The 25,420-nt window shown below is 45.3% G+C and overlaps 1 protein-coding gene across 1 annotated transcript in view; it reads right to left on the reverse strand.

Moving 5' to 3' along the window:
- Positions 1-25,420, reverse strand: part of LOC126470030 (dedicator of cytokinesis protein 3) — a 1,043,796-nt gene that overhangs the window by 167,644 nt on the left and 850,732 nt on the right. The window contains exon 7 of the mRNA XM_050097517.1: positions 23,048-23,132. Within this exon, the coding sequence (XP_049953474.1) occupies positions 23,048-23,132 (85 nt within the window). The remainder of the gene's footprint in view (positions 1-23,047; positions 23,133-25,420) is intronic.

A 25,420-nucleotide genomic window follows, 5' to 3' on the forward strand; every position in this document is an offset into this window, starting at 1 on the left:
GAATACCCGTTTATCATCAGCATTTCTTCTTGGTGTAGCAATTTTAATGGCCAGTAGTGTATATGGGAATAGCAATATACCGCATATCACTGTTAGCTAAAATTACAGCGGGAAAGAAAAACTTTGAAAATAAATGAAATTTTGTCAGCTGTTGGCGTATAATAACACAAAAAATTATTAAGAGTTCCAGCAATAAAACAATGTTACAGAACCAAAATGTGTTCAAGCAACCATTTATCGTAGGGTTCCAAGAGATTTAAAAAAAAGCGCAGGTCATTACTGTTTTAAAGTCAGATCGTCGCACAGACGAACATAATTATAGGTCTATATCGCTGACGCCAATCTATTATATAACGCTTTTTATGCTCGGTCATTATGATGTTTTTAGAGAACGAAAATTACCTCTTATAGGAAAGAACATGGCTTTCACAAACAGATACACTGTAGAACTCAGCTCGCTCTGTTCGTTTGTAAGAGGGCCGAAGACAACTGCGCACAGGTTGACGCCGTGTCCCTTGTTTTCCAGAAGGTATTCGACACTGTTCCGCACTATCGATTTTTGGGGTTTTCCTAAGGGGTTGTTATAGGGTCGTTACTGCCCAGCTAGATATAAATGGTCTAGTGGATACGCCAGAAGCTCCGTGAAGCTGTTCACCTCTCAAGTAGAGCAAATGTATTTTCCCATCACTGTAGTATAAACTACAGTGGTAGAGAGCAGCGGAAGACAACAGCACACAGAAGCAGTCCTCAGCGTTTTATCAACACTTTTGGATGAATCTCAACTTTCAGCTATTTCCAAGCAGATGAAATGACCGTCAGTTTATAATGCTTACACCTTTAATGGCCTAAATTCAGATTTATTACTCATCTCCTTGTTTTCAATCCACCTCTTCTACAAACGCCTCTTGTGGGTTGTAGTTTCACCAAAGCCGATCATTTACCACTGCTCAGGTCCTGCCAATTGGTCATACAGTAACCTTTACTAAAATGCCACTTTTACCATTAGCGTACGACGATGTACAGCATTCAGCTATCCTCTGCAGCCGTTGAGAGATATAACTAACAAAATCATTGATACGAGGCTGTTAAGCATACTACTATCGCTCAATGGTCATACTAATGTACCTGTCATATTCTATTCTCGAGGTCTCCTGTAAGTCTCATAAATTTTGCATGTCATATTCTGATCTGAGTCTCCTTTAAGTCTCATAAATATTGCAATCTTCCTTCATAGTGCTGTACTCTTCGAAAACATCGGTGCAGAAGCACTGCGACATTCTTTAGATCGGCCTATATTACAAATTTATATTCCTATATTCTGAAGAAAAATGGCACTTATATTTCACGAAAGCTATCAACAAAATGACGGAGTGCTAGCAGTCACACGAGGGTAGGACTATGAACCGCTGCTTTGCGTACACCTGACTCGTATGATCGAATCTGTAAATGAATGTGGCTTCCTCCAATTGTGAACTCAATGTCCTAACAACGAGGCCCCACACTCGATCAGACACAGAATCCAACGTAACCGCAGGCTTTTATTCACCTTTTGGCTATGTCGCTCGTTACGCAGATTATTTGAATTTCAAAGATACGCTTTAATACTGCACTTCCTTCACAGACGAGATGCAAAGCTCACCAGTGAAATTCTAACCACCATGCACTTACGCTAAAATTATATGCCAGCACCAAACTTCAGCCTCTCTTGTTTTTATTGCACTCTCGTCCACAACAGAAAGGCAAAACTTTGTCATTAATTCTTCACAGTCATCTACATTGCAAGTTAACAACTTCAACATATCAAAGATGAAATTAAATCGACGGCAAAACATATTCGTGAACCTTGTCAAGAAGGCATGGCGGAGTAAATCCATGACTTCTTTCTACATTTCTGATGGAGTATAGAATCACGCTTTACTTTACATAAACATTAATGGCTAGAGAACAAGATGAAAGGACGATTAGAATATACAGTTACTATTTTAAATACTATGAACAATAGGGATACAGAAACCGGCAATTGTAGCCGAGGTCGCTGACGCGCGCTGGCGCTCGGCTTGGTGGTAACCGGTTCGAATCCCAGTGATAGAAGAAATTTTAGTTGCCAAGACTTGCCCGGTACGGCGGGGGCAGGAGGTAGTGGAGTACAGTTCCTGATCTAAGACTTGGCGCCAATGCCCTGAACTAAATTACTACCTCATCACAGTGTCAAATGGTGTGAGGGCCTATGACACAGTTGATGGTGGTCCGCCCGTCAAATGGGAGCGTTAATCTCAGTGGCTACGTTGGTTAAAGAGGAGCAGGCTACCTGCTAGCACCGCGTTTCGCCTTCACTCACTGTCATCGTCATCAACAACACAAATGCGGACTAGAAGTCTGCAAGTATGATTCAGAGTATTGATAAACAAAGCACAAAACGCACACTTCGCAAAGGAAAGGTACCATTGTGCGTGAAGAAACAATACCTTTCCAATTAGGCGACCGACGTGCCCCTCGGAGTCTCCCATCCAGCAAAGCTACACGACTCCCCGTTACTGTATTTTAGATCTTTCTTTCTTTCTTTCTTTTACTTGTTCTTTGTTTCCCGCGGATACGCAGGGTCGGCATGGTTAATCGGATGTGGCAATGTTAGGTGAAGGGGTGGCCGGATGCCCTTCCTGCCGCCATCCCGTACCCCCCGGGACGGAATTAGTGTACCCCAACTGTCTGCGACTAGTGTAATCCATGGAATAGTGCGAAAGTGTTCAGATGTCTGCGAGCCGTGTAACTGAGGCGGGACGTGGGGCCAGCCCGGTATTCACCTAGGGGGATGTGGAAAACCGCCTAAAAACCACATCCAGGCTGGCCGGCACACCGGCCGTCGTCGTTCATCCGTCGGGCGGATTCGATCCGGGGCCGGCGCGCCTACCCGAGTCCAGGAAGCAGCGCGTTAGCGCTCTCGGCTAACCTGGCCGGTACTATATTTTAGATCACAATTTCGAAATAAAATACAGATCTAATAGGGGCGTTCCATATTTTTACGCTTTTTTCCCATCATTACAGTTGCAAGTATGTAGTACTTCCGTCTAACCGTAGGTGAATGGCAATCACTAGACGTGTAATCCCTACACAGTAGAACTCATTTTTCCAACTGCTGTCATAACAAGAGCGCCCAGCATGGACTATCATAATCAAGGACAACGCTGGACACGTAGTTTCTGTGGAAGGAGGGAGTGTGCATTGTCACGGAAAGACTTGTTGCAACACGACAACGCTTGTCCCGATACGAATTGGAGAACTATAGCTGCCATCGCTGAAACGGGGCTCCACGTACTGCCACACCCCTTTTAGTCTCCGCTTCTGATTACCGCCTGTCCGGGGTTACGGCGCAACATCTGCACAGACGTCATTTCGCAGACCTCCAGGAACTGCGAGCATCTGTCCCGCAGTGGGGCGACAGACACCAGAAAAGTAGTTCGAGAAGGGACTACAGAAGTTAACAGGGACAGTTCAGGAGAATATAGTGTGGCAGTACCTGGAACTCCATTTCAGCGATGACAGCCATGGTTCCCCTACTCGTATGCGGAAGAGCGTTGTCTTGTTGCAAAAGCTCTTTTCGCAACGGTGCACACTGTCCACACTGCCACCAATCGCCTGTAAATATTCCTTCCACAGAAATCCTTCCACAGAAATCGCGTCGTCCAGTGCTATCCTTGATGATCATAATCCATGTTGTGCTCTCACGCAATGAGAGCAGTTGGAGAAATGGGCTGTACTGTGCATGGATTACACTTATAGTGATTGCCCTGTCACCTAAGGTTTGAGGAAATCACTACATACTTGTAACTGTAATGATGAACCAAACGGCTCAGAATGAATGATACGAAAAGTAAAGTGTAAGTCAATATTGATCGCCCCTCGTACTTCACTCGAATACTGACACTTATGTCGTATATGATATAATTCCAATTCCTTCATTCAAGATTTGCTAGATTAAATTTACTTCGTAACAATGGCATAGCAAACTTATCATAATGTCTACACTCTTTTTCTTTTCATTACGTACGTTATACACTGAAGCTCCAAATGCATGCATATTCAAATACAGAGCTATGTAAACAGGCAGAATATGGCGCTGCGGTCGGTATGTTACTGCTGCTACCATGGCAGGTTATCAATATTTAAGTGAGTTTCAACGTGGTGTTATAGTCCGCGAGTGATGGGACACAGAATCTCCGAGGTAGCGATAAAGTGGGGATTTTCCCGTACGACCATTTCACGAGTGTGCCGTCATTATCGGAAATCCGGTAAAACATCAAAACTCCAACATTGTTGCGGCCGGAAAAAGATTCTGCAAGAACGGCACCAACGACGACTGAAGAGAATCGTTCAACGTGACAGAAGTGCAACCATTCCGCAAATTGCTGCAGACTTCTATGCTAGGCCATCAACTAGTGTCAGTGTGCGAACCATTCAACGAAACATCGTCGATATCGGCTTTCCGAGAGGAAAGCCCACTCGTGTATTGTTGATGACTTCACGACACAAAGCTGTACGCCTCGTCTGGGCCCGTCAACACCGACATTGGACTGTTGATGACTGGAAACGTTGCCTGGTCGGACGAGTCTCGTTTCAAATTGTATCAAGCGGATGGACGTGTACGGATATGGAGACGACCTCATGATTCCATGAACCCTGCATGTCAGCAGGGGACTGTTCAAGCTGACGAAGGCTTTATACTGATGTGGGGCGTGTGCAGTTGGAATGATATGGGACCCCTAATACGTCTAGATACGACTCTGACAGGTGACACGTACGTAAGAATCCTGTCTGATCACCTGCATCCGTTCATGTCCATTGTGCATTCCGACGGACTTGTGCAATTCCAGCAGGACAACGCGACACCTCACACGTCCCGAACTGCTACAGAGTGGCTACTCTTCTGAGTTTAAGCGCTTCCGTCCGCCGCCAGACTCCCCAGACATGAACATTATTAAGCATATCTGGTCCAAATGGTTCAAATGGCTCTGAGCACTATGGGACTTAACATCTATGGTCATCAGTCCCCTAGAACTTAGAACTACTTAAACCTAACTAACCTAAGGACATCACACGACACCCAGTCATCACGAGGCAGAGAAAATCCCTGACCCCGCAGGGAATAAGCATATCTGGATTCCTTGCAACGAGCTGTTTAGAAGAGATCTCCAACCCCTCGTACTCTTACGGATTTATGGACAGCCTTGCAGGATTCATGGTGTCAATTCCCTCCAGCACTACTTCAGACATTAGTCGAGTTCATACCGTGTCGTGTTGCGGCTCTTCTGTGTGCTCGCGGGGGCCCTACACGATATTGGGCAGTTTCTTTGGCTCTTCATTGTATATGGAGCAGAATATGAGACATCTCTCTGTCAGGCGTGAGTTGTTTTCCTTGTGTTATTTGCTGCCACCACACTACCGTTCAGTTATCTTCTGAGGGAGAAGCTATTCACTGTTGCAGTTGTATGAAATGCATCCCCCACCCCAACACCTAACCCCAAATGCTGTTCAGAATATGGTCGCATTTTGGCAATCGATCACAGCAATGCCTTCAGACAGGTAGTCCAGTGCAAGATACTAGCCTAAGAGATAGGGACAAGGTTGAAAAGTGATCTGTATTCGGATGGAAACAATAAGCACACTTAAAGAGACAGACATAGTTACTCTGCAATTCACACTTGAGTGCAGCAGCTGGATACAACCACTTTCAGACGATATATTCCTCTACTGTTCCACTCTCGTATGGCTCATGCGAAAAATGAACACCTAATTCTTGCCGTCTAATCTTTGATTTCCCTTGTTGTATCATGATGGTCATATCCTCTTATGTTGGTGTGACTTTCGGGACGTGCCCATACAGCCATCTCAACAGTGGAAGATACGACTGTGTGTCTCGTCAATTCAGACCATTCATTAAAGCCAAGCCGTACCCTGGTACGAAGTTACATATGCTTAGACTTGTCATGTAAACTGGAAATGAGCGTTTGGTGTCACTGGCCGGGAGGCCCCTTGCGGGGCAGGTCCGGCCGCCTTGGTGCAGGTGACATCATGTGACGTCATGCAGGCGATTTTCGTGTCATTTACGACGCTACGACGATAAGGACAACGCAACACCCAGCCCCGAGCTGGAATCGAACCCGGCCTCTTCGGTTAGCAGTCAGCTAGAGAAGGAAGTTGATGATTGAAATTTTGAGAAAAGATCTAGCTGCAGCGAAAATTGCCTTTGTTTAATGATTTGCACCCCAGCTCGCTTATCCTATCAGTGGTACTCTCTGCTCCATTTCGTAATAACACAAAACAAGTTACCCTTCTTCGAAATTTTTCGATACCCTTCGTCACTTCTATCCGGTAACAATCCCGTACGGCTTAGCAATACTACAGGAGAGGAAGAACGAGCGTAGTGTAGGCAGTCTTCAGTAGATTTGTTGCATCTGCGAAGTGTTCTTCCATTAAAATGCTGTCTTTGGTTCGCCTTCCACACAACATTGTCTATGTGATGGTTCCAGGTTTGGTGGTTGCTAATTCTACAGTAGGAAGCCAACTAAACATTATGATTCAGGGTGACAATCATTGAACTATATGAAAGAAACGTAAGTTAGTTACAAACTACGGTGTGCAAACATTTTAGTCAACATGTAAACGTCACTACAAATGTTCGGATTTACGTTATGACATATTCGATATGTCTGCCATCATTGGCGATGTGTGGCGCAGACGAATAGCGAAATTCTGCATGACCCGCTGAAGTCTCAGAACATCGACACTTTCGATTACCTGCTGGATGGCTGTTTTCAGCTCAGCAATGGTTTTCGGTTTATTGCTGTACACCTTGTCTTTAATATAGCCCAAACAAATGGGGCCTCTGGGTACCCCAGAACCAGAATACGGTCCCCAAAGTGGTCCTCCAGGACATCAAACGTTCTCCTGCTTCGACGGCGTCGAGCTCCGTCTTGCATGAACCACATCGTGTCGAAATCAGGGTCACTTCGAATAATGGCGATGAAATCATCTTCCAATACCTTCCCGTACCGTTCGGCAGTCACTGTGCCATCAAGGCATATCGCACCGATTATTCCGTGACTACACAGTCATCGGTGAGGGTGAAGAGACTTCTCGATCGCGAAATGCGGTTCTCAGTCCCCCAAAGGCGCCAATTTTGCTTAGTGACGAATCTATCCAAATTTAGGTTGGCTTTGTCGCTAACCCAACCGTACCATCCGCCTACTGTGTGACTAGGGCCTCCCGTCGGGTAGACGGTTCGCCGGATGCAAGTCTTTCGATTGGACGCCACTTCGGCGGCTTGCGCGTCGATGGGGATGAAATGATGATGATTAGGACAACACAACACCCAGTCCCTGAGTGGAGAAAATCTCCGACCCACCCGGGAATCGAACCCGGGGCCCTAGCATTGACATTCTGCCGCGCTGACCACTCAGCTACCGGGGGCAGACATCCGCCTACTAATTTCCATCATGCCCCGCGGCTAACCGTGCAGTTTGAACGTCCTAACGCAAACCGTTCAGAATTTATGATGGTTTTATTTCATATAGCTTAATAGTTTTCACCCTGTACAATCCTCATTAATAGAGAAAAGAGACCCTTAGGACAAGGTACGGAGGTGTGAACGGGCGTCGGCTTTCGCACTAAGAAGCCTCTGGTACCAGCCGAAACGCTCTGTCGTCTCTCTGGGTCGACCGCTTCCTTCTTGACGCTGTGTTCGGCCGTGGTTTATCCATTCCTGTCGACATCGTCGGATGATGGCACAGCTCCTATTCCGATGTCGAGCGATTCGCCGATTACTCGACTCAGCTTCTTTTAGCCTAACTACACGTCCTCTCTGAAATGCTGACATCTGCGTATATTGACGCGCCTGTCTGCGAGGCGTAGTTACTGTCCAACTGAGTACACGGAATTTAATTCGCAGCCTTTATGCCCTGGTATCCTTGCCAGCAGCGCAGTGAAATTGTGCTGCAGCGTCACACATTCATCCTTCAGCCGCCAAAGTTTACGAAAATGGTTCAAATGGCTCTGAGCACTATGGGACTTAACATCTGAGGTCATCAGTCCCCTAGAACTAAGAACTACTTAAACGTAACTAACCTAAGGACATCACACACATCCATGCCTGAGGCAGGGTTCGAACCTGCAATCGTAGCGGTCGCGCGGTTCCAAAGTTTACAATTTCGCATTACCCGTCGATATCTACATGAACATCAATGTTTGACCATTTCCATAAGTCCTTCGTGGTACGCCGCTTTTGTTTTTGTCTTAGAGTGCAAACACCCCACATCAAATTAAAAAAAAAAAAAAAAAAGAAAACATGATGAAGGTATTCGCGGAGAAATACGAAAACGCTGAAAATACAACTTACAGAATCAGCATGGACTTTTTAAAGATTGTAACCTGCAAATATAACTGTGTCCACGCAGAGATCCTGCACCATGCTACGGACTGTCTAGCATCTACGTATTTTTAAATCTTGACCTTAGGGACGCCAACGAATAACCACAAGATTACGCAGTAATTTTACTTCAGAACAAATAAGTAAAATGTATAGGTATTATCTTTATGCCTTTTCCCATTCGATAATCTAAAGGAACTTTATTCGATGCTAGTTACAAAGACATGTTATTACGAAATGTTATGAGTTAGTCTTGGTTCTGTATGTTGTTATACTTTTTCTTAATGAAGTAACAAAGTGCTTGCATGGTATGTACACCTAACGCCAAATACAACCAAAATTGTAAATAAAAGAATAAACACACTACTAATTTGTCTTCTCCGCTCGTAAATTGTTGACTCGATAAAAGGTAAAGTCTTATATCTTTTTGGCTGGAATTCTCCTGGGAGTTGTTCAACAGCCTAACTTGAATGGCTTTCTTTCGCGAAGTGTGCATTGTGTCTTAAGAGTATCAGTCTTGTGTAGCTGGCTGTCGTGACTGCGACTAGAGTTTTCGTGTTACATTACTGGCCATTAAAATTGCTACACCACGAAGATGACGTGCTACAGACGCGAAATTTAGCCGACAGGAAGAAGATACTGTGACCTGCAAATACACTCCTGGAAATGGAAAAAAGAACACATTGACACCGGTGTGTCAGACCCACCATACTTGCTCCGGACACTGCGAGAGGGCTGTACAAGCAATGATCACACGCAAGGCACAGCGGACACACCAGGAACCGCGGTGTTGGCCGTCGAATGGCGCTAGCTGCGCAGCATTTGTGCACCGCCGCCGTCAGTGTCAGCCAGTTTGCCGTGGCATACGGAGCTCCATCGCAGTCTTTAACACTGGTAGCATGCCGCGACAGCGTGGACGTGTACCGTATGTGCAGTTGACGGACTTTGAGCGAGGGCGTATAGTGGGCATGCGGGAGGCCGGGTGGACGTACCGCCGAATTGCTCAACACGTGGGGCGTGAGGTCTCCACAGTACATCGATGTTGTCGCCAGTGGTCGGCGGAAGGTGCACGTGCCCGTCGACCTGGGACCGGACCGCAGCGACGCACGGATGCACGCCAAGACCGTAGGATCCTACTCAGTGCCGTAGGGGACCGCACCGCCACTTCCCAGCAAATTAGGGACACTGTTGCTCCTGGGGTATCGGCGAGGACCATTCGCAACCGTCTCCATGAAGCTGGGCTACGGTGCCGCACACCGTTAGGCCGTCTTCCGCTCACGCCCCAACATCGTGCAGCCAGCCTCCAGTGGTGTCGCGACAGGCGTGAATGGAGGGACGAATGGAGACGTGTCGTCTTCAGCGATGAGAGTCGCTTCTGCCTTGGTGCCAATGATGGTCGTATGAGTGTTTGGCGCCGTGCAGGTGAGCGCCACAATCAGGACTGCATACGACCGAGGCACACAGGGCCAACACCCGGCATCATGGTGTGGGGAGCGATCTCCTACACTGGCCGTACACCACTGGTGATCGTCGAGGGGACACTGAATAGTGCACGGTACATCCAAACCGTCATCGAACCCATCGTTCTACCATTCCTAGACCGGCAAGGGAACTTGCTGTTCCAACAGGACAATGCACGTCCGCATGTATCCCGTGCCACCCAACGTGCTCGAGAAGGTGTAAGTCAACTACCCTGGCCAGCAAGATCTCCGGATCTGTCCCCCATTGAGCATGTTTTGGACTGGATGAAGCGTCGTCTCACGCGGTCTGCACGTCCAGCACGAACGCTGGTCCAACTGAGGCGCCAGGTGGAAATGGCATGGCAAGCCGTTCCACAGGACTACATCCAGCATCTCTACGATCGTCTCCATGGGAGAATAGCAGCCTGCATTGCTGCGAAAGGTGGATATACACTGTACTAGTGCCGACATTGTGCATGCTCTGTTGCCTGTGTCTATGTGCCTGTGGTTCTGTCAGTGTGATCATGTGATGTATCTGACCCCAGGAATGTGTCAATAAAGTTTCCCCTTCCTGGGACAATGAATTCACAGTATTCTTATTTCAATTTCCAGGAGTGTAATTAGCTTTTCAGAGCATTCACACAAGGTTGGCGCCGGTGGCGACACCTACAAGGTGCTGACATGAGGAAAGTTTCCAACCGATTTCTCACACACAAACAGCAGTTGACCGGCGTTGCCTGCTGAAACGTTGTTGTGATGCCTCGTGTAAGGAGGAGAAATACGTAGCATCACGTTTCCGACTTTGATAAAGGTCGGATTGTAGTCTATCGCGATTGCGGTTTATCGTATCGCGACATTGCTTTTCGTGTTGGTCGAGATCCAATGACTGTTGGCAGAATATGGAATCGTTGGGTGCAGGAGGGTAATACGGAACGCCGTGCTGGATCCCAACGGCCTCGTATCACTAGCATTCGAGATGACAGGCGCCGGCCAAGGTGGCTGAGCGGTTCTAGGCGCTTCAGTCCGGAACCGCGCGACCGCTACAGTCGCAGTTTCGAATCCTGCCTCGGGCATGGATGTGTGTGATGTCCTTAGGTTAGTTAGGTTTAAGTAGTTCTAAGTTCTAAGGGACTGATGACCTCAGATGTTAAGTCCCATAGTGCTCAGAGCCATTTGAACCATTTTTTGAGATGACAGGCACCTTATCCGCATGGCTGTAACGGATCATGCAGCCACGTCTCGATCCCTGAGTCAACAGATGGGGACGTTTGCAAGACAACAACCATATGCACGAACAGTTCGACGACGTTTGCAGCTCGGAGACTATGGCTGCGGTTACCCTTGACGATGCATCACAGACAGGAGCGCCTGCGATGGTGTACTCAACGACGAACCTGGGTGCACGAATGGCAGAACGTCATTTTTTCGGATGAATCCAGGTTCTGTTTACAGTATCATGATGGTCGCATCCGTGTTTGGCGACATCGCGGTGAACGCACATTGGAAGCGTGTATTCGTCATCGCCATACTGGCGTATCACCTGGCGTGATGGTATGGGGTGCCATTGGTTACGGCATGGGGTGCCATTGGTTACACGTCTCGGTCACCTCTTGTTCGTACTGACGGCACTTTGAACAGTGGACGTTACATATCAGCTGTGTTACGACCCGTGGCTGTACCCTTCATTCGATCCCTGCAAAACCCTACATTTTAGCAGGATAATGCACGACCGCATGTTGCAGGTCCTGTACAGGCCTTTCTGGATACAGAAAATGTTCGACTGCTGCCCTGGCCAGCACATTCTCCGGATCTCTCACCAACTGAAAACGTCTGGTCAATGGTGGCCGAGCAACTGGCTCATCACAATACGCCAGTCAGTATTCTTGATGAACTGTGGTATTGTGTTGAAGCTGCATGGGCAGCTGTACCTGTACACGCCATCCAAGCTCTGTTTCACTCAATACTCAGGCGTATCAAGGCCGTTATTACGGCCAGATGCGGTTGTTCTGGGTAATGATTTCTCAGGATCTATGCACCCAAATTGCGTGGAAATGTAATCATACGTCAGTTCTAGTATAATATATTTGTCCAATGAATACCCATTTATCATCTGCATTTCTTCTTGGTGTAGCAATTTTAATGGCCAGTAGTGTATATTTCTGTTTCTGATCTACTGGTGGGGGGAGGGGGCTGTAATTATTAAACTTACGGTATCTGAGTCAGTGTCGACGGAAAATTATTTGCCGTACCGCTACCCAACTTTACACTGTGCGCTGCAGGATTTGCGTTATTAGTGGTGTTAGTGTCATGAGTTGCCGTTGAACGCCGGTACTGGTACGGCGACGTTGGGTTGAAACAAAAGCCTCAGTGTGCATTACGGTTGCAGACAATCAACATGGGTCTAGACAGCGTGAGCAGTGCTTTACTCGTGAAGCTATTTTATCGAGATAACAGCAATAATGCTGCTGCTCTTCGCGAGTATCGACGCTTTACAAGAATATGGAGAGCTTCTCTTCCGCAACGGCGTTGAAAAAGATGATTCGGATGTTCGAATTAACTGGCGAGTTGGGAATTGCTCCAGCGAGAAGCCGACGCCAATTGCGTCAGAAATTGTAGAAGTAGTTGCCGTTGCCACGGCTGAGCGCAATTTGCAATCTTCAAGCAGTGCAGTCAGCTGAATATCCCATGGTCCAGAGTTCGAAAATTGCTGCGAACAATAATTGTGAAATGATATCCGTAGCCGCGCGGAGTGGCCGCGTGGTTAGAGGCGCCATGACACGGATCGCGTGGCCTCTCCCGCCGGAGGTTCGAGTCCTCCTTCGGACATCGGTGCGTGTGTTGTTCTTAGAATAAGTTAGTTTAAGTAGTGTGTAAGTCTAGGGACCGATGACCTCAGCAGTTTGGCCCCTTACGAATTCACACACATCTGAACATTTTTTGATATACTTACAAACCTCAGATTACTCACCAACTTTTGCCACGTGACATCAACATTCGAGAAGACTTCGCTCTTACGTTTCTTACAAGGGTTCAAGTTGACAACATGTGGCCTTATAAAATTTTGTGGAGTGATAAAGCACTGGGGATCGTCACCGCCAAGAGACGTTAATGAAGTTCCCCTGCATAGTGAAGGCGCCACTGTGTGGTGTGGCTTCATGGCACAGTTCGTGATTGGTCCATATTTCTTTGGAGAACTCAGACGCCAACGACCGAGGACGTGCAGCATGAACGGCACACGTTACTGTGATGTGCTGGGCCAGCATGTGACCCCTGCTCTGCAGGAGAGAGCTGCTTTGGATTCAACTGTTTTGATGCAAGAAAGAGCTCCATCTCACATTGTTAGTGAGGTCACTCTGTTACTCCGTAACACACTTGGAGAAAACCGAATCATTGTCCGATCGTTTCAAACTGCGTGACCACCAAGATCACCAGATATGAACCCGTGTGTGAGATTTCTGGCTGCGTGGTCACCTGAAGGTCGGGGCTTATTAACGGGACACTTACACACGTTAGAGACTGAAGATGAACATAGCGAGGGAGGTTATCAACATTCCATCTGAAATGTTTCGGGCAGCAGTAGAGCAATGTCTAGTGCTGTTACAAACTTCCGTGGATGCAGATGGTCGCCACATTAAGCAGCGTTTGTAACCTGGAACGCAAACATCGTACGCAGTTGACAAATGTTACTCTCTCATGTGCAAATTTAAATATGTTTCTTTCAATGGTTTATCCGTTATTTCTCTTCCGCATGTCCTTACAAAAGTTTCCTACCAATGAACCAAAGTCTGCCATCTGGTATATCAATGACTGAGTGAATCTATGTGATCATTCTACTTCATATCCTCCTCCCGCCCCCTCCCCCAACAAATTGTTCCACCCAGCCTATGGTGACCGGTTATCTTGTGCGAATGTGCTACATCACACAATAAATATCGCACTAAAATTTGGCCATTTATCGTAGAATGCGATCCGGAAATCGCACTAAAGTTACGTCATTTCTCTTCTAATGCGTGCTGATATGCAAAATAAAATGGACGAAAACATGTTTTGTAGCACTCTCTCAGAGATAATTAGAAACCAGTATCGAAGGCTGTGCTACGATCAACTCACAGAAAAGATGCAGCTGTCTGTCTTTGTCTGCGCATGCTCTAATGTGATTTCATACCATCTGGCATTACGAGTGCTATGTTGGTCACAGCACCCGGCCAGTATTTTTCTTTGAAATTGGGTGTAACATATCGTGCAAACGTACAGTATGAATGGTTTCAGAAGAGCACCTGCCAAAGTGGCCGTGTGAGTGGTCAAGTTCACTGACTGGTAACTCGTACACATGGGTCCGATTCCTACTACTACTAACCTTTTCTCATTTATTTCATTTCTCATAATATTAAACAATTACTTATAAAATTTAAATATGTCTGAACAGTTCAATTTATATACATAAAATTAATATATTCAATTTAGTTACGATTACTACCCTTGTAAGTCAAAAAGGCTATATGCCACCAAATTGTAGCACAGTGATAAAAATTTTGCACAAACCAGCACTGCACCCAGGAATTTGTATAATTTGGTTCAAGTGGTTCAAATGGCTCTGAGCACTATGGGACTCAACATCTGAGGTCATCAGTACCCTAGAACGTAGAACTCACATCCATGCCCGAGGCAGAATTCGAGCCTGCGACCGTAGCGGTCGCGCCGTTCCAGACTGAAGCACCTAGAACCGCTCGGCCACAGCGGCCGGCTGTATAATTTGAATGAGCCCAATTTGAGTCAATGATGTCACAATCGCAGGATAATACGTTCACAGTTTTACATTTATGAATATTAATGCAAGATGCCAATCTCTGCAACAGTTTGAAAACTGTCTCTTACATTTGTGCATCTTTGAACATGGTACTCCATTACACGTAACCATGGCAAAAAGTCTGAGGTTACTGTTAGTATTGCCTACAAGGTCATTAATATACAACACGGACAGCAAGGATCCCTACCAAATTTCCTTTGGCATGTTGTTGTTGTTGTGGTCTTCAGTCCTGAGACTGGTTTGATGGAGCTCTCCATGCTACTCTATCCTGTGCAAGCTTCTTCATCTCCCAGTACCTACTGCAACCTACATCCTTCTGAATCTGCTCAGTGTATTGATCTCTTGGTCTCCCTCTACGATTCTTACCCTCCACGCTGCCCTCCAATGCTAAATTTGTGATCCCTTGATGCCTAACAACATGTCCTACCAACCGATCCCTTCTTCTAGTCAAGTTGTGCCACAAACTTCTCTTCTCCCCAATCCTATTCAATACCTCCTCATTAGTTACGTGATCTACCCACCTTATCTTCAGCATTCTTCTGTAGCACCACATTTCGAAAGCTTCTATTCTCTTCTTGTCCAAACTGGTTATCGTCCATGTTTCACTTCCATACATGGCTACACTCCATACAAATACTTTCAGAAACGACTTCCTGACACTTAAATCTATACTCGATGTTAACAAATTTCTCTTCTTCAGAAACGATTTCCTTGCCATTGCCAGTCTACATTTTATATCATCTCTACTTCGACCATCATCAGGTATTTTACTCCCTAAATAGCAAAACTCCTTTACTACTTTAAGTGTCTCATTTCCTAATCTAATCCCCTCAGCATCACCCGATTTAATTTGAGTACATTTCATTATCCTCGTTTTGCTTTTGTTGGTGTTCATCTTATATCCTCCTTTCAAGACACTGTCCATTCCGTTCAACTGCTCTTCCAAGTCCTTTGCTGTCTCTGACAGAATTACAATGTCATCGGCAAACCTCAAAGTTTTTACTTCTTCTCCATGAATTTTAATACCTACTCCGAATTTTTCTTTTGTTTCCTTTACTGCTTGCTCAATATACAGATTGAATAACATCGGGGAGAGGCTACAACCCTGTCTCACTCCTTTCCCAACCACTGCTTCCCTTTCATGCCCCTCGACTCTTATAACTGCCATCTGGTTTCTGTACAAATTGTAAATAGCCTTTCGCTCCCTGTATTTTACCCCTGCCACCTTCAGAATTTGAAAGAGAGTATTCCAGTTAACGTTGTCAAAAGCTTTCTCTAAGTCTACAAATGCTAGAAACGTAAGTTTGCCTTTTCTTAATCTTTCTTCTAAGATAAGTCGTAAGGTTAGTATTGCCTCACGTGTTCCAACCTTTCTACGGAATCCAAACTGATCCTCCCCAAGGTCCGCTTCTACCAGATTTTCCATTCGTCTGTAAAGAATTCGCGTTAGTATTTTGCAGCTGTGACTTATTAAACTGATAGTTCTGTAATTTTCACATCTGTCAACACCTGCTTTCTTTGGGATTGGAATTATTATATTCTTCTTGAAGTCTGTGGGTATTTCGCCTGTCTCATACATCTTGCTCACAGATGGTAGAGTTTTGTCATGACTGGCTCTCCCAAGGCTGTCAGTAGTTCTAATGGAATGTTATCTACTCCCGGGGCCTTGTTTCGACTCAGGTCTTTCAGTGCTCTGTCAAACTCTTCACGCAGTATCTTATCTCCCATTTCATCTTCATCTACATCCTCTTCCATTTCCATAATATTGTCCACAAGTACATCGCCCTTGTATAAACCCTCTATATATACCGAGCGAGGTGGCGCAGTGGTTAGCACACTGGACTCGCATTCGGGAGGACGACGGTTCAATCCCGTCTCCGGCCATCCTGATTTAGGTTTTCCGTGATTTCCCTAAATCGTTTCAGGCAAATGCCGGGATGGTTCCTTTGAAAGGGCACGGCCGATTTCCTTCCACATGCTTCCGTAACCCGAGCTTGTGCTCCGTCTCTAATGATCTCGTTGTCGACGGGACGTTAAACACTAATCACCACCACCACCTCTATATACTCCTTCCACCTTTCTGCCTTCCTTTCTTTGCTTAGAACTGGGTTGCCATCTGAGCTCTTGATATTCATACAAGTGGTTCTCTTCTCTCCAAAGGCCTCTTTAATTTTCCTGTAGGCAGTATCTATCTTACCCCTAGTGAGACAAGCCTCTACATCCTTACATTTGTACTCTAGCCATCCCTGCTTAGCCATTTTGCACTTCCTGTCAATCTCATTTTTGAGACGTTTGTATTCCTTTTTGCCTGCTTCATTTACTGCATTTTTATATTTTCTCCTTTCATCAATTAAATTCAATATTTCTTCTGTTACCCAAGGATTTCTATTAGCCCTCGTCTTTTTACCTACTTGATCCTCTGCTGCCTTCACTACTTAACCCTCAGAGCTACCCATTCTTCTTCTACTGTATTTCTTTCCCCCATTCCTGTCAATTGTTCCCTTATGCTCTTCCTGAAACTCTCTACAACCTCTGGTTCTTTCAGTTTATCCAAGTCCCATCTCCATAAATTCCCGCCTTTTTGCAGCTTCTTCAGTTTCAATCTGCAGTTCATAACCAATAGATTGTGGTCAGAATCCACATCTGCCCCTGGAAATGTCTTACAATTTAAAACCTGGTTCCTAAATCTCTCTCTTACCATTATGTAATCTATCTGATACCTTTTAGTATCTCCAGGATTCTTCCAGGTATACAACCTTCTTTCATGATTCTTGAACCAAGTGTTAGCTATGATTAAGTTATGCTCTGTGCAAAATTCTACAAGGCGGCTTCCTCTTTCATTTCTTCCCCCCAATCCATATTCACCTACTATGTTTCCTTCTCTCCCTTTTCCTACTGACGAATTCCAGTCACCCATGACTATTAAATTTTCGTCTCCCTTCACTACCTGAATAATTTCTTTTTTCTCGTCATACATTTCATCTATTTCTTCATCATCTGCAGAGCTAGTTGGCATATAAACTTGTACTACTGTAGTAGGCATGGGCTTTGTGTCTATCTTGGCCACAATAATGCGTTCACTATGCTGTTTGTAGTAGCTAACCCGCACTCCTATTTTTTTATTCATTATTAAACCTGCTCCTGCATTAACCTTATTTGATTTTGTATTTATAACCCTGTAATCACCTGACCAAAAGTCTTGTTCCTCCTGCCACCGAACTTCACTAATTCCCACTATATCTAACTTTAACCTATCCATTTCCCTTTTTAAATTTTCTAACCTACCTGCCCGATTAAGGGATCTGACATTCCACGCTCCGATCCGTAGAATGCCAGTTTTCTTTCTCCTGATAACGACGTCCTTTTGAGTAGTCCCCGCCCGGAGATCCGAATGGGGGACTATTTTACCTCCGGAATATTTTACCCAAGAGGACGCCATCATCATTTAATCATACAGTAAAGCTGCATGTCCTCGGGAAAAATTACGGCTGTAGTTTCCCCTTGCTTTCAGCCGTTCGCAGTACCAGCACAGCAAGGCCGTTTTGGTTAATGTTACAAGGCCAGATCAGTCAATCATCCAGACTGTTGCCCCTGAAACTACTGAAAAGGCTGCTGCCCCTCTTCAGGAACCACATGTTTGTCTGGCCTCTCAACAGATACCCCTCCGTTGTGGTTGCACCTACGGTACGGCCATCTGTATCGCTGAGGCACGCAAGCCTCCCCACCAACGGCAAGGTCCATGGTTCATGGGGGGGGCCTTTGGCATGCCAGAAATAATTTCTACATTTGTCGATGACTGTCCATCCGGGCCATGCTGATCTTCTCTGAATCGTCCCACTTTTAGTATATGCGACGCTTGACGTGGTGTAAAGAGCGACGCCATGGACAGTGGATGACTGGAAACGACTGACTCAGAATTAGGAATTATTCTTTATCCTGTTGCAATCTGACGGAAGAGTTTGGTTTTGGCGAATGCCTGGAAAACGCTACCTGCCGTCATGTGTAGTGCCGAGGCTGAAGTACAGAGGAGGTGATGTTACGGAATGGGGATGTTGTACGTGGTTAGCGTGTGGTACTTCATTGCGCTTAAGGAAGCAGTAAATGATGCCAAATATAAATACATTTTACAGCATCGTATACTGCGTACAGCAGATGAGCAATTCGGAGACAACCAGAGAATTCACCCTGTCTTAAAGCGGCGTCTGTGAACAATGATTTATAGACAGTATCATTCCTGAAATGGCCTGCTCCAGTCCGCCCCTCCTCCCCCAGAATCCAGACCTAAACCAATGGAGCACCTTTTTGATGAGTCAGAACGCCGACATCACTCCATACCCCAGCGTCCAACATCACTACCCTCTCTGGTTTCGGCTTTTGAGAAAGAATAGAACATAAGAACATAAAGTGAAGCTGAAGTAATTCTTAATGGACATTAACTTGGTTTCAGAAAATCGATGTATTCAGATCTTGCGCTTAGTAATCAAAGTAGAACCAGAATAGCTTAATGGGCGAGACAGAGGAGGATATCACACCAATCGAAGGAATCAACTTACTATAGAATGTACGACTATGTTCCTAATTCACAACTGAATAAGCTGATGTAAGGGCGTCGTAGTTCATCTGAATTCCCTTCCAACATTATGCATGCTCTTAGCTGTGTGACCAGTTCCTCGACCACTGAAAAAAAAAGTGCTCGATGCATTGCCAGCCGTTATGTAGCAGCTGTAGCTGTGCTTGTTCAGCGAGAAATTCTGCTTAGTTGAGCGAGACTTATATTGCTTCGTTTCGTCCCGCACACCATTTCATTCCAACGGAAACTCTCATTCCAGTGCACACTCACTGCAAAGTGAAGCTTTCTTTCTGGAGCCAAAGTTTGGCTCGTAACATTTCTGGATATTCACCTTGCTGAAATCTGATTCGGTTGTCATGCATGACTGTGCTTACTTCTTATTTAAGATAAGCAGTCATATATTCGAAGCTTGCTATCCGAACTGCTGGCGTGGATGTTATACCAGGTGACAGATAAATTTCATAGAACAAGCAGCACGTGAACACTGAACCACTGCATTTGTAGTGCTACAATTCCATAGCCAGCACGTCACGCTTTTATTGTAGTGTAAACAGATATAAAATATTATAACTTTTAACAAGTTCTCATGTCCCATGGTTCAAATGACTCTGAGTACTATGGGACTGAACTGCTGAGGTCATCAGTCCCCTAGAACTTAGAACTACTTAAACCTAACTAACCTAAGGACACCACACACATCCATGCCCGAGGCAGGATTCGAACCTGTGACCGTAGTGGTCGCAGACTGTAGCGCCTAGAACCGCGCGGCCAACCCTTCCCCCCAAATTGTCTCCAAAACTGCTTGCTCCAATAATGTTCGAATGTGTGTGAAATCTTATGGGACTTAACTGCTAAGGTCATCAGTCCTTAAGCTTACACACTACTTAACCTAAATTATCCTAACGACAAACACACACACCCATGCCCGAGGGAGGACTCGAACCTCCGCCGGGACCAGCCGCACAGTCCATGACTGCAGCGCCTCAGACCGCTCGACTAATCCCGCGCGGCGCTCCAATAATGGAATAGCCTTATAGCTACTTCATAACTGGCACGGTGCTAGAAGTACCTAACTCGTCAAATCTTGTTATTTCTTTTCCATTGCACCATTTCAGTCACTTTTCTAGGAGTCAGTTCTGCTCTTTATATAGCTGATACGAAGTACATGACACTTCCACATTTAATAAAGATATACGAGGGTAATCCCAAAAGTAAGGTCTCCTATTTTTTTTATAAGTACATAGACTTGTTTATTTCTACAATGGTTTACATCAGTTTACAGCTTGAACATTTAGCTATTTTTCAACGTAATCACCATTCCTGTCGATGTATTTTTGTAGACGCTGTGGCAGTTTTTGTATGCCCATGTCATACCAGCTCGCCACCATGCTGTTCATAAAGCTATGAACCACTTCTTTCACCTCGTCGTCTGAGCTGAATCGCTTTCCGGCTAAATGTTCTTTTAAGCTAGGGAACAGGTGAAAGTCACTGGGCGACAAGTCAGGACTATAGGGTGGGTGGGTGATTATGTTCCACTGAAACTGTTGTAGGAGAGCAACGGTTTGCGAGCTTTGTCATGGAGCATGTGTACGCTCTTGCTCAACGTTCCTCTTCTCCGGTTCTGAATTGCCCGTTTGAGTTCTTTCAGGGTCTCATAGTACCTGTCAGCGTTAATTGTGGTCCCAGTGATTCAGTTCCGACGACGAGGTGAAAGAAAAGGTTCATAACATTCTGAACAGCATGGCGGCGAGCTGGTATGACATGGACACACAAAAACTGCCACAGCGTCTACAAAAATGCATCTACAGAAATGGTGATTATGTCGAAAAATAGCTAAATGTTCAAGCTGTGAACTGATGTAAACCACTGTACAAATAAACAGGTCTATGTACCTATAAATAAAATAGGAGACCTTACTTTTAGGATTACCCTCGTAAATGAGCCATAGCCAAATGCATTTGCATATGACACTCTCGCAACACAGTACTGCATACTTTCCGTATAATCTGACGTTTTGTACGCTCCCTCCCTGTGACTTTTGAATATCACAGCTACAAATTTCCGAGTGTTAACGTAAAAGTTGATTTTTTTAAAATATTTGACAATTAATCGACGACCATTTGTCCATGTTACCCGAACTGATTAACAAAACTGAATTTAATAACTACTATAAAGAATAAAATCTGGAGGTAGTAACGACTTAAGAGCAATAAGCTGAGCTAAACTTTCTAAATCTGGAGAAAGAGGTGGGAAACTGAGGAGTGCTCTCATAGACTGGTGACTGTTCTCGCGACTGCACTAAGTAAGTGGACACCAACAATTTTTCCAACGTTGGTAACGATAGAAGTACACAGCAACCACTGGCGTTTAATGTATGTTGTATAAGTGGAAACTAAATACGTCATTGCGTTATAGGTACGTCAGAAACCGAGCTCTGGCAATTACGAGACGTGTTCCATCAGTAATTCAATACATTTTGCATCTGAAAGCTGGTTTGTTTCATTCAGGATTCGAATACACCATGTTATTTCCCTCTCTTTTGGCTACAAAACCACATTCTTCAACAAAATCTCCGTTGAATGCGACGGCATTATACCACCTTACTGCGAGGGCTTGTATGCTCGCATGGTACCACTCCATTGGTCGACATCGGAGCCGACGTCTTGCTGCACCAATAACCTCCCCATCATCCACGTACTGCTTCCCGTGGAGTGCATCCTTCATTGGGCAAAACAAACGGAGGTCGGAAGGTGCGATACCTGGACTGTAGGGTGGAAGAGGAGGAACAGCCCAATGAAGTTTTGTGAGCTCCTCTCGGGTGCACAGACTTGTATGAGACCATGCGTTGTCAAGAAGGAGAAGTGCGTTTGCATTTTTGCGGCATCGTTGCGACGTGAAGGAGGACACCAAACAGAACAACCCTTCACAGTCCCAGAAGACCGCCGCTATGACTCTACAGGCTGAGCGTGCGGGTCTGAGCTTTTTCTTCCGAGGAGAGGTGGTGTGGCGCCAGTCCATGTACTGCCGTTTGGCTTCCGGTTCGAATGATGAATCCATGTTTCATCGCCTGTGACGATGTTCGACAAAAAATGGTCACGATCAGTCTCGTAACACGCAAGCAATTCCACACAGACGGTCCTGCGTTGCTCTTTCTTGTCTTCTGTTACACGGCGAGAAACCCAGACGGCACATACCTTTGCGTATCCCAACTGGTGGATGAGTGTGTCAGCACTGCCAACAGAGACGTCCACTTGTGCAGCGAGGTGCTTGATTGTCATCCGGCGATCACCTCGAATGAGAGTGTCCGCACGTTCCAACATTGCAGGAGGTAAAGTCGTGTGCGGGTGGCCGGCATGCCGGAAATCGGACAGGTTTGCGCGGCCTGTCCGACTCACCCTGTGTTTGTTCACAGCCAGGTCACCGTAGGCATTCTGCAAGCACCTATGAAGATCTGTGATGCTCTGGTTTTCCGTCAAAGAAACTCAATGACGACTCTCTACTTGGAATGCACCACCGTTACAGACGCCATCTGGAAGGCTACGTAAAGCGCCGCCACCTTTCGGAACTTCATGGAACTATAGGAGCTGAAGCGAGAATATTCCATGGCATCTCACAAAAAAATCCGCATTTTTCAATTGAAAATGCCCGAGAAAAAATGTATTGCACTACTTATTGCATGTCCCTCGTACATGTTATGTTAGGGTGATCATATGATTTTGTATAGCCCTTATAAACTGTGACTACATTTAGATATATGGTAAATTATAACGAGTGACAACTGTAAGACTCACGACATTGTACAGCTCCACTATGCTGACGGTATCAGGATCCACCATATGCACTCCCATACGAGGCACCAAGTCCAGGCCAAGTTTCCTGCAACAAATACAGAGCCGATGAAAGATTATTCAGCAGCGATTGCCAGAGAAACACAATCTGGATACCAATAGGTAAGATGTAATCAGGTATCAGTTTCTCTTCCTGTAGCTATTTGTTTCTAATTATAACTAAATCAAAAACTGTTAAAAGAAAGTTATAAACTAAAATGGTGACACGGTCGGGCGAAAGACAAGTCTAGAAATAAACATTTTCTCATGATATGCACGAAAGATGCTAAAATATATTGTTATGAATTGTCTTGTTGGAATATATTACGTTAGTTTGGTGAAGCAAAGTTTTAAATCCGGAGGTTCTAACTTTCCTAAGGTAATGGATGCTGATGAAAATTATCAGACTTTGTACCAGCCGCGTGATACCCAATGTCGACGTTTTCGTGCAGCATAGCACCCCAAGAAGGAGGCTAGATATGATCCTGAAACAACAAAGTTTACATCTGTAGTGTGCGAATTGCGTTGCAGTTACCTTACAAATTATCACTCGGTTTCAATGATATCCGCTTTGTTATTGAGCACGTTTTAGAACGTGATGCTGAACAAATGAGATATACGAACTCTGGGTGTGATTCCGGCATCGTTGTCAGTTTAACCTATAACAAACAGCAGATGTTCCTCGACATATATGGTAAGCTGCAGAGGGCAAAGCCATAAAATTTAGTCAATATCGTGAACCGCGAGGCTGCTTCGGTCGCAGGTTCGAATCCTGCCTCGGGCATGGATGTGTGTGATATCCTTAGGTTAGTTAGGTTTAAGTAGTTTTAAGTTCTAGGGGACTGATGACCTCAGATGTTAAGTCCCATAGTGCTCAGAGCCATTTTTTTGGCAATACATTCCAAGACCGCTATACTCCAACCGTCCTTCCTTCCTCCGTATCTTATTAGAATAACTACGATACTGCAATGCCTGTGTTATTCTGATTTACGATGCAAAGTTGCATGCATGTCCGAAGTAACAGGTATTGCGACGACTACAGCCGTTATAAAATACATTAAAGGCATTCGCAGCTGATGGTTGTCCATATTCGCAATTGCGAATACATTTGGTATATTTCATAACGGCTGTAGTCGCCGCAGTGCATGCATGCATGTCCAAAGGAACTTTGCATCGTAAATCGAAATAACACAGGCCCTGCAATATCGTATTTATCCACTGACACCGGGCAAGCGACGTTCAAGTAAAATGTCTCTTGACGACGTATGAAAGTTTGGGTCTGGCCGTGAGTTGTGACGGATAGCCAAATGGTAAGGCCGGCCGCAGTGGCCGTGCGGTTAAAGGCGCTGCAGTCTGGAACCGCAAGACCGCTACGGTCGCAGGTTCGAATCCTGCCTCGGGCATGGATGTTTATGATGTCCTTAGGTTAGTTAGGTTTAACTAGTTCTAAGTTCTAGGGGACTAATGACCGCAGCAGTTGAGTCCCATAGTGCTCAGAGCCATTTTTGAACTTGAACCAAATGGTAAGGCAACCGCTGGCGATAAGTGGGAAATCCGGGTTCGAGTCCCGACTAGACACAAATTTTCACTGACGTCATTCCATTCTACAGCTGATGATTCGCAATTGCGAATACGATTAATGCATCAGAATGACGTTCGACAACAACGAGATAAGTAGATACGGGTGTCTGTTAGAAATAGAATGTAGGAAGGGAAGCCATGGTCTTCCCAACGAACAGCGAGCAAGGAAACCAAAGGAATATCTAAATCCTAATGACCGGTTATCGCCTGTTACCTCGTATTTCGTAGTACATCCTTCTCGTTGTGTAGCACGTAATAGTCCTGCCATAGTCTCACAGAAGGGCGGATACATCGTCGATTAAAATCGTACAGAATAAGATCACTCACAAAGCTATTGAACATTCCTAATTCTTAAAAAAAATACCTGAGAGACACATCCAGCGCCACTCAGGTCTGACGTGGTTCAAGATCCCGTACCAAAATGAAGATTGTTTTAGAAATAATATAATACTTGGCTAATCATACAACAGATATACAGCCAGCGCTCACCATGCAGTAAAAACTTACGCTTTAAGCTGGTTGGCGTGATTGGCAGATGGGACTCTACGGTTATAGTTATCGAGTCGAGAGGAAGCAGCATTACTAAAGTGGTCCCTAGGACTAGCACAACTACTGGAACCAGCTGACAGGTTCCAGGGAGTTCGTTAATTGGTAGGGTCCGTACTCTGTCGGAATAGAGAAATACTAAAGGTGAGTATGTAGAATATTGCACTTTTCTCAGCGATATTGATTTATAATCGACATTCTATTCTGCAA

Source organism: Schistocerca serialis, chromosome 3, assembly GCF_023864345.2.
Source record: "Schistocerca serialis cubense isolate TAMUIC-IGC-003099 chromosome 3, iqSchSeri2.2, whole genome shotgun sequence".
Taxonomy (NCBI): domain Eukaryota; kingdom Metazoa; phylum Arthropoda; class Insecta; order Orthoptera; family Acrididae; genus Schistocerca; species Schistocerca serialis.